Consider the following 19,925-nt stretch of genomic DNA (forward strand, 5'->3'; position numbering starts at 1 on the left):
AGAAAAAGAAAAGGCCTCGAATTTGCCCTCAGATTGGCAAGTGAAAGCTGGGGTAATTTGGCAAACTACATTTGCAGAGAAGTGTTTGCTGCCACACTTGATTTTGAATATTCTCTAGGCCCAGGATGGCAAATAGGTTTTAACTCATGCACTAGATCTGATTGGTTGGTAGTGACTGCTTAGGGGAAAAAAAAGTCAAGGTTGAGTTCAGTCAGGGGCAAGAAGGAACCACTCGGGATGTCTACTGTGGATGTGGGGTTGGAGGCATACTTGATACATCGTTACTCTCTTTGCTCTGCACAGGCAGCCAGGTAACACGATAGTCTGGGGTCTTTGGGTGTGGCCTTGTCTACAACTAGATGATCTAATACTATCACTACCGGCAGAACATACTTCGAATTGTTCTTTCACAACAGCAATAGTGATGGGATGAGCTCCTCATGCTCATTTGTAAGGTCTCCTTTGCAACCAAAATACACAAGGCATTATATCCAATGATGGCTGGGTCTGGGGCAGAGTTTGTGGACACCAGAGAATACCCAGTGATCATCTCTGAAATCCAAACTGTCATCTTATGATATTCAGTTTGCTGGACCTTCCAAAGGCTCTCCTCTTGCTCTCAGGGACCTGCTGACAAACAGGGATTGTAGCCACCTTCCCTTTTAATAATTTATAAACAGAAGCTTAGAGAATGACAAAATTAAAGAAAGAAGCATTTAAACAGAACATAGCATGGTTTTAAAATCAAATTGAAAAGTGATTTCTTAAGTCAATCGGAGAAAGACAACTATCATATGATATCCCTGATATGAGGAAGTGGAGATGCAACGTGGGGGGGTTGGGGGGTAGGAAAAGAATAAATGAAACAAGATGGGTTCGGGAGGGAGACAAACCATAAGAGACTCTTAATCTCACACCCCCTGTGTGGCCGGGGGGAGGGTGTAGAGAGAGGGTGGTGGGGTTATAGACATTGGGGAGGGTATGTGCTATGGTGAGTGCTGTGAAGTGTGTAAACCTGGTGATTCACAGACCTGTACCCCTGGGGCTAACAATACATTATATGTTTATTAAAAAATTAAAAAATTATTTAAAAAAGAAAAGTGATTTATTCACAAGGCCATTACTTCCTTGTTCTAACCAGCTGGGGCATCCAGCCTACTCCAGACCACCTAATATGGTCACAGGCCATGGGCAAACCTGTAGCAATAAAGCCCCTTTTGAAGAGACTGGTCTTGGTCTTGGAGGCAGGGGAAATTCCAGGGGTCCTCAGCTGAGCCAAATTAAGTGATGGAGCCCCTAGGCCTCAGCTCTAACAGGCATTGCAACATCACTGGGAAGCTCAGTGGCATTGTTGTGGGGATAAAATTAACTGGAAATGACATTGGGACTGGAGAAAATGGCAACTTCCAGAACTTCTCTGGGGATGAGTATTGTTATATGGTCAGAAAGAATCAAGGGCTTCGGATGGAGTTTGGGAGGTGGAAGGAGGAGATGCCCGGAGATGTACACAAGTAGTCCCTGAAATCTCTTCCAAGAAGGATTGCTCCAGTAAGCTGTAGAGTGGGTTCCTTCTTCTTGTCCAAGAGGACAGTGAGAACTGCCACCACCAGGCTACCTTCTTCTCTCCTCAGCACTCAGCCTAGCCTCCAAATAAGAGCTGAACAAGTATTTTTCCAAATATCAGTTGAAGGAGCCCCAATATTATTTATTTTCCCAGAACACCAGATTACTAGCCTGCCCAGCTGCCCACGTGTGTCAGCCCTGCCCTGCCCTTGGAGTGGAGTCAGTAGGTAGGAGTTTCCTGGGAAAACGGAAAAAAACATGGGTTGAGGCTCTCCTCAGAGGACCCAGGGACCATAGGTCTAGTCTTCCCAGAGGCAGCAAAGCTCTTTCTCCCCAACCTGCCAGATTCAATGCCCAGATAATGGCACTCACAAGACAGGAATCCTGACAAAAGGGTTGGAGTATTACAACAATGATTTCGGTAGCAAAAAGCCTGGAAAGACCACAGTGTTTTTCAGCTGGTGACTGGATAAATAAATTCTGGTATCTTTATACCACATAGCCATGCAACAAAATGAGGGGGTTCTACAGGTGGTAATATGGAGAGAGCACCAAGAAACTACATGGAAAAATCAAATTGTAGGTGAGCATGTAAAGTGTGATCCCATTTCTGTTTTTTAAACAATACGCATATATACACAGATGCAAAGAAAACATTTAGAAACTGGCCATGAAAACCACCAAGGTGTAACCTCTGGACCATGGGACTGAGGACACAGGCAGGAGCCAGAAGGAATGAGAACTTTACCCACCCTCTTCTGTACATGGGAGTGTTTTACTCTGTGTCTTCTATTTACTTTCATAATAAAAACAAGCTCACATTTTATTTAGAAGAGATGGGCAACTGAGGTGTCAAATTTCTCTTCTTGTCCGCCTTCTCCCTCTGAAAACATAACTGCCACCCTGAAGTGCGTTGTTTGGGTGAGTTCTCCTCCACGGGGGCATTGGTGCCCTGAGAGGGAGCATAGTGTCTGCGGCTTGAGTTGGAGGGAAGAAAATCACTGCTCAACCTCTGGCTTGACAAGTCCACTCTCAGGCATCAGGACTGAGGACCTGGACCCGGTTGGGCGTGGGCACTCTCGACCCTCTGCCTCCGTGTATCCACTGAGCCTGCGAGTGTCTGCCTGGGAGCAAGAGTTGGCCCCCTTCTGCTCCGTGAGGGAGAACCCTATATTTCCCTGTGGAAGGGAATGGGATAAAAAGTCTGAGTTCCTGACACTGGGGCTTTGTGGTGGAAGCTCTTATGTTTCCTAGGCTCACTTGAGGCTTGGATGGTCATGGGACACACTTCTAGTCAATGAGATGTACGCATGTGTCATTCCACGGTACTTCTCTTGGACTCAGCGGGCAGACACCCTTGTAGTTTTTTGCTCTTCCTCAATTTATGCCTGAAATGGAGATAGGATGACAAACTTCAGCAGTCATCTTGAGAGAAGGGGGAATAGGGCCATACCCTACAAATGGGTGGTCAGCTAGAAAGCCAAAGGAATCCGGGCCCCTGAAGATTGCCGACTTCTGGCTTTCTTCTGCAGAAGCCAAAAAATACATTTGAGCCAGTGTTTTCCAGGCTTCTGCTAACCAGCAGTTGAATACAAGTCCTAATTGAACAGACTCTTTAGGAGAAGGAGGAGGAAGAAGCAGAGGAAGAACTGAGTCATCCCCAGCCTGGCTAATTAGCCCCAGAGTAGGCAGAGTTACTTGGCTTTATAGTTGATGCCGGGCCACCCAGTAAGGCAACAACAGAGGAAGGATTAGATTCAGAATCACTGGTGTCCTCTCTAGACTCATCCTGATGGGTAAAAAGCTAGAATGAGGTTATTCATAGGGAGGGCTCTGTCATTCCAACAGGGTCTGCAGGGAAACATGGACCTCTGACTCTCTGCCCTGCTCTACTCTGAGCTTCCAGCATGCACAGGCATGCACACACACACACACACATGCACGCACTCTCATGTAAATACATGCTGAGCAAGAGCTCCTTATCATGCACGACTTGTCTGGCAGAGCCACCCAAGCAAGAGGCAAGCATGTCAGGAGGAGGGGAAGTGTTTGTTGCCTTCCCACAGCACTTACTACACATGCTGCATATTTTAGCACTGAGTTACATACATAGTGACTTGTTTTGCACAATCCTGGACGAGTGTCAGTCTTATCCCAGAGACAGCCAATAGTCACCCGGAGAGGGGACCCTGAGAGGTTTTCTAAAGCAGTAGTTCCCAAATGCTCATCCATGTATCAACTGGATCAGAGTTATTTAGGACAATTACCAAAAATTGAGGTCCCCAGGCCCCATCTCAGAGCAACTGAATCAGACTTTCTGGTGTGGCTTCTATATTTTCCCGAAGTTCACCAAACAGTTTTTAGAGCAGAGCTGTCCAGTGCTTACCCAAGCTGATTCCTCCCTCCCAGCAGAATAGCAGAGCAAAGAGTTTTTGCAGATAGATGGAGCCATGGGATTTTGGCAAATGGGCTGTGAGTGGAAGTGACATGTGTCACTTCCAGGCCAGGACATTTCATTGCCATTGCAAGATCTCCCCCCGCCCCAACCTCTGCTGCGGGGAAAGGGTCCAGTGAAGATCGTTGAGTCTCACAATCCCAGCAGCCTGGCTTACTAGTTGTCCCAGGAGGACAGTTGTCTTGGAGCCACATGGTCCTCTATAAACCCCAGTGGTTCGAAATACGCCTCTGTGGTGTTAAGCCCCTGAGATCTGGGGGTTGTTTGTCGCTATAGCACAACCTGACCTGCTCTAACTAACACAATGCTGAATGCATGTACAAGCTGGGAAATCACCTCTCTATAGCATTCAGTACGAAACAAAACAAACCACAGTAGCTGTTTGAAACTAGAACATAGTGACTATTTGGAAATCATAGGAACTATCCAAAGTGGAAAAGATAGGGACAGAGGAAAGTAAGAGAAATCAGTCTCTTAAGTCTCTTGAGTCTCTGTGGCAAATCGCCCCTAAGAACACATTATATATTTGTGACAGTGGGATAGAAGCTCTGTGTCCTGTGAGTCCTAGAAGGTGCAACCCTTGTCCAAGAGACAAAGCAAGTGGGTGATTTCGAGAAAGGTGTCCACAGAAACCAGCCTCTGACATGGCTGGAGAGGACTCAGTGGTGGGAGCACACAGGTTGGTGGGCTTCATGTTATTTATAGCGTAGCCACAGGACGGCCCCACTGTGAGGGACTGAGCAATCACTACCCCTCAGGCTCATCCCCAACCAACATTCTCACATTTCCACTCAAACTGAGGAGGTGTCTATTTTATGCTAGGAAGATATCCAGTTAGGCTGGAAAGTTCCTTATGAGCAACTGTTTTAAAGACGGAATAAGGATGTAGAACATTTACATTGCCAAGGCCAAGGGCAATACATGAAGGAAGATGCCTTCTAAGAGCAGGAGAGGTTAACCATTGCTAGAAGGAAACTGTCTGTGAGAATCGTCTAACCAGAGCAGAGATGGGCTTCTAGATCAGATTCTGAGAAGCTGGTAGCTCACGGGGGCAGGGAGGGGGTGTGTGTGTGTGCACCTCACCAGCACCATTGTCCCCCAAGACCTGGATCTTTCAGTCAATTTTCCCCCCATCCCTTCAACCAATGAACAGTTGTTAAACCTCTACACTACACAGGACATTAAACTAGGAACCAGGGCCAAGAATGATGAATGTCCGTCCATGCACTCAAGAGATTTACCATCTGGCTCGGAAGACAAAACACACAGAGTGGAAAATAAAGAGCAGCAGCCAGTTTTTTATATTAAGTGACAAGTGCACCGTATAGATCCTGCAGGTCTGAGTGTGTGGAGGGCAGGTGGGGTGAATGTGAGCCTCAGCAGAGCAAACATGTGAGACCATCATGGTCCCCAGAGGGACCGGCAACGTTGGTTGCTGGAGCTTGAGAAGGGGCACTGAGAAAACAGGACTAGACCGGGGCAAGGGCTACGTGGCCAAAAGGAGGGTGGAGATGGTGTTGCACTTAGATGTAGCCACGCCCTCCCTAATTACATTAATACATTTTAAGCCATCCAAGCGATGCATTCATTCCTCTACACAGTCTCTCCTCCTGGGTCCCCTGGCCCCGCACAAGTCTTGAGTTCTTCCTTCTCCCACTTCCTGTCCACAGAAGCCCCTCAGAACCCACACAGGTGGTTTAAAAAACAAATGCATGCAGTAAAGGGGAAAGAGAATAAACTTGAATCCCAGTTTCCCTACCTCCCTACTTGATGCCGACTGAAAACCAGTGACCATAACAGAGCCCTCCTGAGGAGTCAATGAGACGGTGTGGTGACCCACACACAGCATCTGGGAGAGTGGGTGCTCAGTCAGTGGGAGTTATGGCAAAGCTCTAATTAGAAAAAGAGAAATGTGACCATTTGCAGTCTGTTTCCCCCAGAGCTCCTGCTCTGCAGAGACCCCGCGAGATAAGAAAGCTATCACGGTGACTAACATCTCTGGCATGCTAACCTGGTGCCAGGCATGCATCTGAGCCCCTTTACGGATCTGGTGTCATCCGAGCCTCCTAATCCCCACTTTGGGTGGGCTGATAATGACTTCCAAAGACAAGCCCCAGTCCTAATCCCCGTATTTGGAAAAGGACTCTGCAGATGGGATTAAGTTAGGGATTCTGAGAGGAGGAGAAAGATCTGACACACACACAGTCGGTGATAGGAAAATACAGGCAAACAAACGCCAGATCACGCCACCACATCCAGCAGCTTCTACCCGAAGCTGAGTCAGTAAACAGATTCCCCTTTAAAGCCTCCAGAGGGAGTGTGTTCCTGCTGACATCTCCTTTGCAGATTTCTGCCTCCAGAACGGGGAGAGAATAAATTCCTGCTGTTTTAAGCCACTGGGTTCCTGGTAATTTGTTCCAGCAGCCGCAGGAAACACCTATAGCCCCAAAGTGAGTCCTATCATTATCCCACTTACTGATGAGCATATCGAGGCAAAGAGAGATTCAATTACTTACTCAGTCGGTGGAAGAAGAATCGTAAGCTTGTTGGTGGATGCAAGAGCCCACACACTTCCCCCAGCAAGCGAGGCTGCCTTAGCATCTCTGTTAGACCACTGCTTGGCTACACTTAGCTAGGGAAACCCACCTTGGGCCTTCCGGTCTCCCTGACCTGGGACAGGACCTCTGTCACCCCCCTGCTTGGCATGGAAAACCTTTATGACAATGCCTGGAACAGAGTAAGGATGCAAGGATGGTTAGCTACGCTGTCTGTGAGTTCTCTTAATTGCTACTAACCGGGACTTGGGACCCCACTGTCTGGAGGTGGGAAAAAAAATAAGAGGGGGACTAAGTGGATGTTTGTGAAGGATGAGAAACAGAGAGGACTGAGGTAGGGGAAGGTGGCAGGGACTGCTTGCTGCCTTGCAATATTCATGTTCCCTTCTTTCTCAATAAGAGAATGAAATCCTGCTTTTATTCAGAAACAAAAGGACAAAAATAAAAGACTATATTTTTAACCCCTCTTCCCCCCACTTTGTGGCTTCGAGTATCCAGTGAGATGTATGTAGAATTGGTTGTATGGGGTTTCCATGAGATCCCATTAAAGGGCTAATGGGCTAATGCAGCAGGAATTGAACCCTTTCTACCTTTTCCCTTCATCTCTTCTTCCTGGAACATAGACATGAGGGCTGGAGTTCCAGCAGCCATACTGTGACCATGAACTTCCTTGAGGAGTAAAGTCACATGATCAGGATAATGGGTCAAAAGTATAGAAGGCCCCCAAATCCTATCATACCACCTGTCCCACCAGTCTTGGACTGCCCACCTCTGGGATTCTTTTGTAAGAGAATACAGAAGCTTAATTTGTTTAAGGCATTCTATTCTGGTCTCCACTGGCAGGCCAAATCATCACTATCTGATATAGGGAATAACAGCAGCCCCAAGATATTCATATGGCATCAGACCCAGCACATCATTTTTTCTGCTGATCCAACAGAAGTTGAGATTTGAAAGTCACCCTCTAAGATCAAGCCCAGATGAGATGGTCCCCTTCCCTTTATTTCAAAGCTTACAAAAGATTCTCTCTTCCCCCACCTGCTTCCCTTCAATTAACTGGCTCTTCTTTCAGATAGTTATGTAGCTCTTATAGGTCTCCCTTATGCCCATCTTGGGCCTGCCTCAAAATCCTTTACCATCAACTGGGCTGACACAGTGATACGGTTACATAAACTCCTTAACAGATCCTACACGTTGGGGTTTGAGCAGTAGTCGGCCTCACTCACATCCAGGGGTAGTTCTGCCTGTGAGTTTGCACCCGTGAAAACCCCACATTCTACTGGGAAGAAAAATCCTGCATGTGTGTTAGTTGCTTAATGAGGTCTTTGGTGAGAATTGTAGCTTTAAATAAGGTGACCCCACTCTGGTTCCATTAAAGACTTGGCTTTACCACTGAAGCACAGGAACACCTTAATTAAGCCCTTTATGAGCCAGAACAGGACAAGCATGAATGGATCAAATGCTGACACCATCCCCAGGCAAATCAAAGGAGCCCAGTGTCCCCATTAGGCCCAAGGGGGAACAGGAGGAATATATTCATCTGGATAATCTACTTCTAAATAGAATATAACTCCCAAATTTTATGCCTTCTGGGAAATATGAGTGCTTACAGTCTCGATTATATTTCTGAAATCTATGATTAAGCAAAGGTACCCAGATGGAAAATTAAATTATACCATCTGACTGCTTTGGAGCCTTGGCAAAATGATCCCAATTTATTTCCTATCTGATCCTTGTGAATCAGGATTTATTAGGCTCTCGGTACTGCCTAATTTTGGTTTTCAAGGTTTTTTACATCACAGACACTTTGGCACTCACCATTCTGTTCCCCTCATTTTTGCCATTCCCGTAGTCAAAGATTAAGCAACTGGAATAACTATATGGACATAGTGATTAGTTTTTAATAATTCCAAATGAATAGGCTTGTGCTCAGTCCTCCATGGATTACTGTCACCACCAAAGCTTGGTGGAAGGGGGGACAAAATTAAATATACTCTGGGCCTCCCTCTCTGACATGATGGTGCTTATCTTTCAGCTGCCAGAGTGACCAGTGGGTACATCAAACACCCACATAGCAATACAGGGAGAGGGAAATGCTATGCATAAGGCTTAAGGAAGACACCAAGTTCCTTGATCGGTGAGGAAGGAAACAGATCAGAATAAGGCAGGGTTGTGGGGAAATTCTTTGTGCATGAAGAATTAGAGATAGTTCTTAAAGAACGGGTGGGTGGGGTAATGGATAAGCAAAGAAAAATATGGAATACTTCAAAATTTGTCCCATATCCCCACTCTCGGATCTTCTCCAGCTCTGACTCCTAGACTGAAAGTTTGCAAAATCATCTGTCTCTCTCACCATTGTAAAAATCTTTCTAGAACTGGAGAATTGGGTAAGATGTTCTTCATTCAGTTTCAAAAATTGTTTTTGATTCCTTGGAATTACACTTCTCAAGTGACTTTAAGGATTATATTTCAACTCCCTGTCATACCAATCAATGAACTTGATGGTCAGGAAATTACGTGAGATGTTCAAGGTTTCACAGCAAGTTGGGGGCAGAGCAAGGACTTCTTTTTTTTTTTTTTCCAATTTATTTATTTTCAGAAAAACAGTATTCATTATTTTTTCACCACACCCAGTGCTCCATGCAAGCTGTGCCCTCTATAATACCCACCACCTGGTACCCCAACCTCCCACCCCCCCACCACTGCAAACCCCTCAGATTGTTTTTCAGAGTCCAGAGTCTCTCATGGTTCATCTCCCCTTCCAATTTACCCAAAAGCACATACCCTCCCCAATGTCCATAACCCTACCCCCCTTCTCCCAACCCCCCTCCCCCCAGCAACCCACAGTTTGTTTCGTGAGATTAAGAGTCACTTATGGTTTGTCTCCCTCCCTATCCCATCTTGTTTCATAGATTCTTCTCCTACCCACTTAAGCCCCCATGTTGCATCACCACTCCCTCATATCAGGGAGATCAAGGACTTCTAATTCAGGTCTTCCTATTCTTATTCCAGGCTCTTCCCACTGCTAGTAGGATACAAGGCACTTGGCCCTCCAAATATTGGACATTTGTCTGGGTCTGAATATCTTCAACAGTAGACTGTCTTCAGAAGTGCCAGAGGCCGAGTGAGAGGCATGGTCACGTTATCCAAGATGGCTCTTTGCTTCTGGGCAAAAGGCACGAACTAGAATACGCACCCTGAGCTCCATATGTCCCACAATTGTGACATCTTCCCCTGTGACACCTCTTGTAGCTGTGACACCTGGAAATCATGACATGTGTCCCATATGCTTCAAGCCTGAGTCAGCAGTGCCTTCTTAGGGACTTGCCCTGAGCCGCCTGCCACACGAGTATCACGGCTAATAAAAGCCACTATGGGCCATGTAACCCAGGCTCCCCCTTTCAGAGGCCGGAGGCAGCCCTGCGTAGACACCAGCTTCACACAGTCGGGGACTTGGGCATTGTGGGCATGACATCTAGAATGCCAGCTGTACTCCAAGGGCAAGAGTCCTCTCAACTGGGACCACACCATTTGTTAAAATAGCCTACCCTAAGCTGACACCAAACTGTCTTAGTCATGCCTATTCTTTTTTTTTTCTTTTTCACCATAACTATTTTCAAACACTTTATTGTATGTTCTTCAAAGCACCATCTTCTGGCTGAAATAATTAATAGGGAGCCCCTAATGTCTTTCTGCACTCAGCTTTGTGAAAAGAGCATTGTAGCATTTGAGTATTTAAAGTACATTGGGTTTTTGAATAAACCCAAATAGGTAACCAGTTTGGCCACTGACACCAGTGATCATTTTCACCGTCTCTCTGGGAAGAGTGACCTGTGAGACTACATCTCCCTTTGGTAAAAATTGGGAATTTCTAGAAAGTTCTTTTTTCTGGAATCCCTGGCTGCCGTCACAGCTGAGTTTAATTAAGTGGGACAGGATCACTTCTACCAAGAAATGGGTTGCATGGCGGAAAAATTACTTTGGTTCCGCCTTTACTTTGTAAACTCCAACAAGTACTTAACCTCAGGGTCTCAGTTCCTGGTTTGAAAAGTGGAAATAATACCTCCTGCAAACAATAATGAATTGAAAGTCTCTGGTGGAACTCTTGGGTCATAACAAATGCTCACAAATAGCCACACTGACATTTTATAAGATAGACTTCTAAGCTCTTTACTCAACCACGGGGAAAGGCAATCCAATGTCTCATTGTGCTTAAAGACTGTATTCGCTGTGCTCAGCATACAAATCTTGAACAGTCTCATTCATATTCACTAGCTGCCCACAATGACTGTTTTCCATGGAGCCCTTTATAAGGACATCAGAGCTCCATTCTAGGGAAGGTCAATCAATGGCAGTTAGGGTAGCCTCTCAATCCCATATCCATTTGTCACAATAAAGATTACCATAACCAATGGTCAGCACATATGAGATTGAAAGAAGTCAAGAGCTTTCTTTGGACTGGCCTCTGGACATTAAGTTTCCTGGAAGAAAGCTTAAGGAAGAGTCTTTCTTAGCAGCCTGGTTGGCATGAGTTTCATCCTTCTTTAACCAAACAAGACTATGCCACCTTTGTATTGTCAGAAAACCCAGAAGCAATGTGTCTAAGCAACTGGATATTTGGTCTTCTCCTAGGGCAGGTGGGCCTGGCTCTTAAAGACTTGTTGGAAGACTCCATGGTATGAATCTTAGCAACTAACTTCATCTTTAGAAAATGGAACTTGGATGTTGAATGAATTAGGTTCTTCCTATCAGAAAGAAGCCAGAATACCTGGATATCCAACAGAAGTTGCCAGAACATCTCAAAAGATGTTCTAAAAACCACAATATTGAAAGTATACATTATAGCTCCTGGGGGTGGAAGATGACTTAAGAGGGAGCTCCAGGGAACAAATAAGAGATTTAAGACACTGGACCCTGAGAGAGAAAGAAAGAGAAAGGGCTATTTTCTGCAAAAAATAAAAAAATCAGGGACATACAACACTCCGACACCATCTCACCCAGCTATGCCATGGGCCCAGGAACTAGAATATTGCCCTCAGATTGAAATAGTCGGAGCTAAAACAAACCTCTCACCAGTGAAGAAGTTATTTCTAAGAAGACTTGGGGAAACTCTTAAAATACCAGCCAAATCCATTATAATTGCCCCTCGTTTAAACATTGCAAACAAAACAAAACAAAACTTAACTACTTATAGCATACGTATCTCCAATTACGATGTTTCATTCCAAAAATAAAAACTCAGAAAACAGTGTGTGTTTTAACAGTGAAGATTACCCGAAAATTCTGAAATGTTTATCCAAAGGGTTGCCATTATTATTATTTTTTTTTTAACAAACTGAGTCCAGAACCCACTGGAAATCCCTAATAGTGCTCAGTGAAAATTGTCCTTCTACAGAGTAAGCCATTGTTCAAAACACGTGGTTTTGAGTGTAGCACTTCATGGACAAGGCTCAACAAATGGAGCCAAGAATATCTCTTCCACATTCCTTGCCCACCCTTGTGAGGGCTCTGCAAACAAACACAAAACCCCTCCCCTGGGCTTACATCAGCTCACCCCCACTCACCCTCACTACCTAAGGACTATAATCTTCTCCACACAGAGTCAAAAAAAGCGAACCCCGGAGTCTGTGAGAACCCCAACTTTACTCACTTGTCCTCTGAAAAACTTCCTCCAGTAACAACGTTCTTCCCTTGAGGTACATAGTTCCAGTATTCTTCCACAATCCCAATGTGGTATGTTCTGGTAACTGCGCCAACCAGCCCAGACAGACCCAGGAATGTGAAGAGAACGATGCAGTCAGCCTGCTGCTTCCGAGGCATTTGTGGATGTAATTCAGGCAAGCAGCCTGAGCAGGAGGCAACCCTGCCTGTCCCTCCCCCTCACTGGAAGCTAATTATAAATAAGGAATGAACAAGACCCGGCTCCTCCTTCTTAGGTAGCTTGGGGTTGGGACAGAGGCTGATAACTTGTGTAAGCAGAGCAAACGATGGGGGGGAGTTGCTATGACGACGAAACTTTTGCCAGCCATCCAAGAGAAGGTGTAACTGGCTTATTCATTTACTATCCAAGCCAAGCGGTCCTGTGTCTGTAAGTTTTGGTGCTCTGCTGTGACATTCATCATTCATCTTTGCCAGGAGTGCCACAAGTTGGGCCGATGGGTTTCCTCCCTTCTTCCTCATTTTTTTCTCCACACCTACTACAGGAACATATTAAAATCTGAAAACCGGGCTGGCTGGAGTGGGGCATCAGGAAAACTCTTGCATGCTAAGGAAGGCTTCATCTCTACTGGGAAGGCAGGGGAGTGAGGTAATCACCCTCCGCCATCTCTGACTTGTTTTATGAGGCTACATGAAACAATCAACTCACATAAAGTTTGTAACAACATTGTAAAACCTCGCTAATTCTCCATTTGCTCATGCACCATCTCCCCCAAAGTCTCTCAAATCCTACCAGCAAAAATGAGGAGCTCGGTCACCCAGTTCAGCCAAAATTTTAGAGGTCATCGCCCTCAGTGAGTTACCTTTGCAAGAAAGAATGACAGTGCCATAGGAGGAGTACCCTTCAGGCACATGAAGATAAAATTTAGTAGGTCTTTGAGTCAAAAAGGCAAAAGAAGTGCCTGTTCTTCTCTGTGCTCTAATCTGTGACCTAGAATCTCAGTGTTGACAGAGACCTTGTCCGACCGTGGACAAGAGCCAATCTGATAGCCATTGAGAGTTGCTCTTGAGGCAGCAGCCACAGAGTAAGGAGAGAGCCTCCTGGCTTGGCTTTAAGGTTGGACAGGCCTGTGTTTGAATCCAGTCCCACCCCTTGCTATTTTAGTGGCACTGAAGAACCACTCACCCTCTCTAAGCCCACATCTTTAAAACAGGGTTCGAGGGATTGTTAAGATTTAAAGGATCACACAGGAACAAATACAGGTGACCTTGGGTTTGATGATGACTTTTTCAATACAACACCAAAGACACAATCCATGAAAGAAATAGCTGCAAAGCTGAATTCAAAAAATTAAGAATTCCTGCTCTATGAAAGACGCTGTCAACTGAATGAGAACAGAAACTCCAGACTGGGAAATATTTTTGCAAAAGACATATCTGATGAAGGATCTAAAACATGTGTTATCCAAAACATACAAAGAAATTTTAAAACTCAACAATAAGAAAACAAACATCCTGATTAAAAAATGGGCAAAAGATCTCAACAGACATCTCTTCAAGAAGATATACAGGTGGAAAATAAGCACATGAAAAGATGCTCCACATCATACATCATCAGGGAAATGTAAATTAAAATAATGAGATACCACTACACAATGGCCAAAGTCTGGAACGTTGACTACACCAAATGCTAACTGTGAAGCAACAGGAGCTCTCATTCATTGCTGGTGGGGATGCAAAGCGACATAGCCATTCTGGGAAGATAGTTTGGCAGTGCAAATGGAACATTCTCCAGAACTGATTACATGTTAGACCACAAGACAAATCTCAATAAATTCAAAAGGATTTTTTTTAACCTAAGCATATGGCACACATTACATATATTACAATTTTATTTGTCAATTATACCTCAACAAAACTAAAAAAAAGAATACTCTTACCATATGATACAGCAATTATACTCTTAGGTATTTACTTAAAGGACTTGAAAACTTACATACAGACAAAAACCTCCATGTGAATGTTAAACTTTGAAGCAACCAAAATGTCCTTCAACAGTTCAGTGAGTAAATAAACTATGTTCAGTGAGTGAACAGTAGTTCGGTGAGTAAATAAAGTATGGTACAATGAAACAGTGGAATATTATTTAGCATTAAAAGGAAATGAGCTAGCAATCAATGAAAAGATATGGAGGAAATTTAAATGCATAGCACTTAATAAAAGAAGCCAATCTGAAAATATTCTATGATTCCAACAAGATGAATTGCTAGAAAAGACAAAACTGTGGGGATTTAAAAAAAAGATCAGGGGTTATAAGGGGTTAGTGAGGAGGCAGAGGCGAATAGGCAGAGCACAGAGAATTTTTAGGGCAGTGAAACTACTCTGTATGATATATACATATACATCATACAGAAAGAACAAATGAAATGATGCATATCTACTATTACAGTATATGTGTAGTATGTATACAGTATAAATATGATATATCAGATATATCATATATCATAGTAATATCATATATCATAGTATATATACATAGTATATCTGCATACATGTATATATATATATACATATATACATAACATAGTATATGTTATATATACATGTATATATGTATATATAAATGTATATATGTATATATAAATATGTATATATAAATAAATATGTATATATAAATGTATATATGTGTATATATGTATAAATATATACATAGTATATATAATAGTACATATATACATATACTATGATATATAAATATTATATATCATAGTATATATTTATACATAGTATATATAACATAGTATACATAGTATAAATACATAGTATATATAACATAGTATACATAGTATAAATACATAGTATATATAACATAGTATATACTATGTATAAATATATACTATGATATATGATATTACTATGATATATGATATATCTGATATATCATATATATACTATGTTATATATACTATGTTATATATATACTATATATATACATATATACTATGTTATATATACTATGTATAAATATATAGTACATATATACTGTAATAGTAAATATGCATCATTTCTTTTGTTCAAAGCTATAAAAGGTACAATACTGACAATGAACCCTAATGCAAACGATGGACTTTGGGTGATGATACATCAGTGTAGGCTCATCAATTGTAACAATTATACCACAATAGTGGGGGGTGTTGTTGATAGGGAAGGCAAAGCATGTGTTGGGGCGGGAGACATGTAGGAAAATTCCATACCTCCTGCTCAATATTGCCTACAACCATTCTAAACAATGAAGTCTATGTTTAAAAAAAGATTTAAAAAGATGTCTGTGAAGTGCCTACCATGGCCCCAGCACAGCATAGGTGAGCAATAAATGTTAAATTTGTTCTTCCCAGGGCACCTGCATGGCTCAGTTGTTAAGCAGTTGCCTTCGGCTTGGGTCATGATCCCAGGTTCCTGGGATGGAACCCTGCATTGGGCTTCCTGCTCAGCAGGAAACCTGCTTCTTCCTCTCCCACTCCGCCCGCTTGTGTTCTCTCTCTCTTACTGTTTCTCTGTGTGTATGTGTGTCAAATAAATATAATCTTTAAAAAAAAAATTTGTTCTTCCCCACTCACACCCTCTAAGAGAGACTCACTCCCACAGTCTCTGTGATGGACCCTGGCATTTCCAACCTTCTGCTCTCTTTCCCAAAGTTCCAACCAGACTCTCACCAGCCTCAAGTAAAAGAGTTCTTTTCCTTTACATTACACTTTATAGATGTGCTATAGCATGCGTTTTGAATTATCATCCATCTTAGCTAATAAAATACATGCTGAGTATTCCGTTTCACAACCGGGATCTTCACATCTTTGATTTATTGATTTGTTTTTATGTCAAGACACCTATAAGTAATTACCATAGCACATTTCCCTTTAACTAAGATTTACTCTTCAGTATTAGTTTGAAAGTGCTTTGTGTGAGCTTGTCATTTGAACAGCTACTACAGAGGAAGGACTCACAAGGTGAACCTGAACTTGGCCTCAAAAGAAGCAGGGCTTCAGGAGTTCTTGGAATCTGGATGTCTCAGGCCAAATGGTTTTGTGTCTGTACCCTGGAGAAGCAGACTATTTTAAGTCAAACAGGCTCAGTATAGTATGAAAAACTTCCATTAGGATATATTCCACCCCAATTTTTTTTAGACAAAAGAAAGGGATGTAAAAATGGTACAGATCAAAAACGCAGGAGAGTTAACTTTCCTACCTGGGATACTGAATGCGTGTGATTGAGTCCCTGAGGAAGGCATCCCCTAACTTCTGATTTGAACCAAGGTTTACAAAAGGATAGAAGAGGCATGGATAGCCAGAGTTGCTAGAAGAGATCAGTGCATTCAACCTGTCTCAAGCCAAGAGTATAGTTACTGAGGGGTGAAAGAGTCAAGGAAAGAGTTTATTGGAAGCCATGAAATAGTGTCTGGAAAACACTCTGAAATTCTTCCTTACACTCGGACAATACAGATGGACGGAAAACATCCAAATTACATGAGAGCTAAACAAAAGGAAAGGGAAGGAGAGGGGAAGGGAGGGGAGGGAAAGGGAAAGAAAGAGAAAGGAAAGGAGAAGAGAAGAGAAAAGAATGAATAGAAAAGAAAAGAAACAAAATTGGTGTAAGTGATTGCAGTGTTCCTGTAACACTCATTTTTGAGAACCCACAGTAAAATACAAGATGTGATCGATAATGCCTAGCATTCAACTCAGAAACCTGTGAGTGATAATGTTAACGAATATGTTTAGCTCCTTTGGATGCAATTCAGACATAAATAAAGCAGAGGAACCCAGCATTTCTAGAGCACCAACTGTGTGAGATCGCCAGTCCATTATTTCCTCAATACACTCCTCAGGTTGGAGATACGGTAACTTTGAGGCCATGCATTGATAGAAGAGAAAGATAACCTTGGATCAAACCATATTTCACTGAAACACAGCACAGGGTACTCAAACAACAAAACTTTTTGTGGGAGACACCAGTATAGAGAAATAGTATTCTAGCTAGCATTAGCTGAGGTGTCATTTTCAATAATACAGTGTGAAATGATGAAGTTGGCTATCCCAGTCTGCAGACTTTTTTTAAAATTAATTTATTTATTTTCAGCATAACAGTATTCACTGTTGCATGTTTTTAGAGATACAGTAAATATTCCTTAAGTGATTCTTCATATCCTAGACTCTGATTGAACATTTCCATCAGTTTGATCCTCTTACTGCTACAGTAGATCACAGCTCTTGGGCCTCATTAGGACCCTCAGTTCCTTGATTGTAGTTCATTCTTTCTCACTTAGAATTCTATAGCTTCCTAACTAGTCTACCTGGGACCTTCCTGAATGCAGAGGTCCCTCCACTGCTTCTGATTTTTCTGTTGCTCCCGTGACCTTCAGGATAAGGCTGACATCTTTGACTTGAGTTTCGAGGCTGGTCTTGATGTGCCTCCTGGGCACTGGGCCGTCTCCTCAACATTTCACCCACGCTCTGACGACGATTGTCATCACCATTGCAAACAGTGTGCCCTTCACTGGTGCTCCCGTCAACACTCTGCATGCACCTTCACCACAGCACCCATCACCCTCGCGGTAATCACCTGTTTACTTGCCTGTACTCCCACACAAATACTCAGCACAGGCTTCTTATGGGCAGGGACTGGGCCTTGTTCATACCTGTGTTCCCCATGTCTGATGTTAAATGGTGAACTAATGCATGTGTGAATGAATGACGTTTACCTTTCTGTACCAAGCGTATGTATTGGTTTCAATACTAAGCCCTTTACGCGCATTATCTCATTTGATTATTACAACAACCCTGTCGAGTGTGCAACATTTTCTATCCCTGTTTTACAGATGAGGAAACTCTAAGTTTAGAAAGGTGAGGCAGTTTTCTCAGTGCCTCACAACTGATAAATGGCACGGTCCTATGAGACTCCAAAGCCAGTATTCCTACCCAGCCCCCCAAGACTGAGAACAGGAGAGGGGTTGCCTCAGGGATCATGGTGGCCTTCTTTAACCCAAGTGGGACCCACTCTCTGTAAAGAAACATGAGTCTAACCTGTCCATTGGAAAAGGAGTCCCAAAACGCCCCACCAGCCTAGTCCCTGCACCCTTGAGAGTCCAGATAAAGCCCTAGTCATGAAAGAACCTTGAAAATGCCCAAACATACCATTCTGCTTCATTCCTCCATTTTAGGTCCCAACCCTCCACCCACTCCATCCCTCACCCCCACTAAATTTTTTCTCATCCTCCAAATCCTCCTAGGCTGTTCCTCTCTGAAGCCTTCCTCGGCTCCTGCCGCACCCACCACACAGTCCCTCCCATGCCCCAGCAATAATCACTCCCTCCTCTGTGCTTCCTCTAGACTTTGTGTGCACCCTTACCCCTGTTTATAATATTGTTTGCTTTCACATCAGTTTTCTTTATAGACTCTAAACTCCTTGACAACAGCATCTGGCCAGCCCTTAACACCTCTCTCTACACCTGAGACTACACCTGAGGTCTCGAAGATTTATTTTTTAAAAAATCTGCAGCTCGGGGACTGCCTCAGCCTCCACTTGCCACCCCTGGGCCTGTCCTCTCTACACTCTTCTTTTTTTTTCTTTTTAAAGAATTACTTATTAACTTGTTTGACAGAAAGAAAGAGAGCACACACAAATATGCAGAGTAGCAAGCATAGAGAGAGGGAGAAGCAGGCTCCCCACTGAGCAAGGAGCCTAATGTGGGGTTCGATTCCAGGATCCTGGGATCATGACCCAACCCAAAGGCAGTCACCCAACCTACTGAGCCACCCCGGTGCCCCATCTACAGAGTCTCACCCCGCCCATCCTTTTCGGACCATTAACTCACCTGGTGAGACGTTTTGACCTCTCCCCTCCCACAGTTCTCTCATTCTCATCTCTGCTCCAAGCTCTGAGACCTGAGAACCAGTCCTGCCTCACCCCCACACCCAGATCTGGTGCTCAGGCCACTTCTGTCTCAATTAGGAGACTTAAAAGGCATCTTGTTCATCTCTGTACCGCCAGTGGTTAACACAGGCCAGTGGTTAGCAGTAGGCGCTGAGCAAAAAGCAGTATTGGCTGTAGAATTTATGGCACATCAGGCAGTGTGCCCACGTACTGAGCAGTAAGACGACTCACAGCATAATACTCTATGAAGTAGATATTTTTGTCCTTGTTACTTCAGATGGAGAAACTAACGTTTGGTAAGGTGAATAACTTGCCCAAGTTCCCATAAATAGAAAATAGCAGAGCCAGAATTCAGACCCTCCCCAGTTGCACGTCTCAGAGACCTGCACCCCAGACCACCAAACTTGAGAGATGTTAGTGGGACTGGACTAAACTGAAAGGCAAGGCAATGGCAGAAGACCATTTCAAGGAAAGAACCATTGGCAATACACAAGAAGTTCCATCAAACATAAACAGGACCTAAGAATTTAAAAGGAACAGAATGTAGAATGCACATGGGCAATTAGTCCACCAAACCAAAGCCCAGTGATAAAATCATTCACTTAACCATTGGAAAATATGTGGTAGGCTTCTACCCTGTTAACTGATCTTGTCAGCTGGGAATGAGACATGCATCATCCCTGGCCTCAACAAGTTTATATTCTAGTGAGAAGACAGATTATAAAAAAAAGTTTTAAAATATTAATTAAAGGGGCACCTGGGTAGCTCAC

General features: G+C 43.5%; 1 protein-coding gene across 2 annotated transcripts in view; it reads right to left on the bottom strand.

The window, feature by feature from the left end:
- HEPHL1 (hephaestin like 1) overlaps positions 1-12,440 on the bottom strand; it is an 88,840-nt gene extending 76,400 nt beyond the window's left edge. For both annotated transcript variants that reach the window (XM_044258303.1, XM_044258302.1), the window contains exon 1: positions 12,224-12,440. In XM_044258303.1, coding sequence (XP_044114238.1) covers positions 12,224-12,393 — 170 coding nt within the window. In that variant the 5' untranslated portion in view covers positions 12,394-12,440. The remainder of the gene's footprint in view (positions 1-12,223) is intronic.
- Positions 12,441-19,925: the final 7,485 nt, after the last annotated feature.

This window comes from Neovison vison, chromosome 7 (genome assembly GCF_020171115.1).
Source record: "Neovison vison isolate M4711 chromosome 7, ASM_NN_V1, whole genome shotgun sequence".
Taxonomy (NCBI): Eukaryota; Metazoa; Chordata; class Mammalia; order Carnivora; family Mustelidae; genus Neogale; species Neogale vison.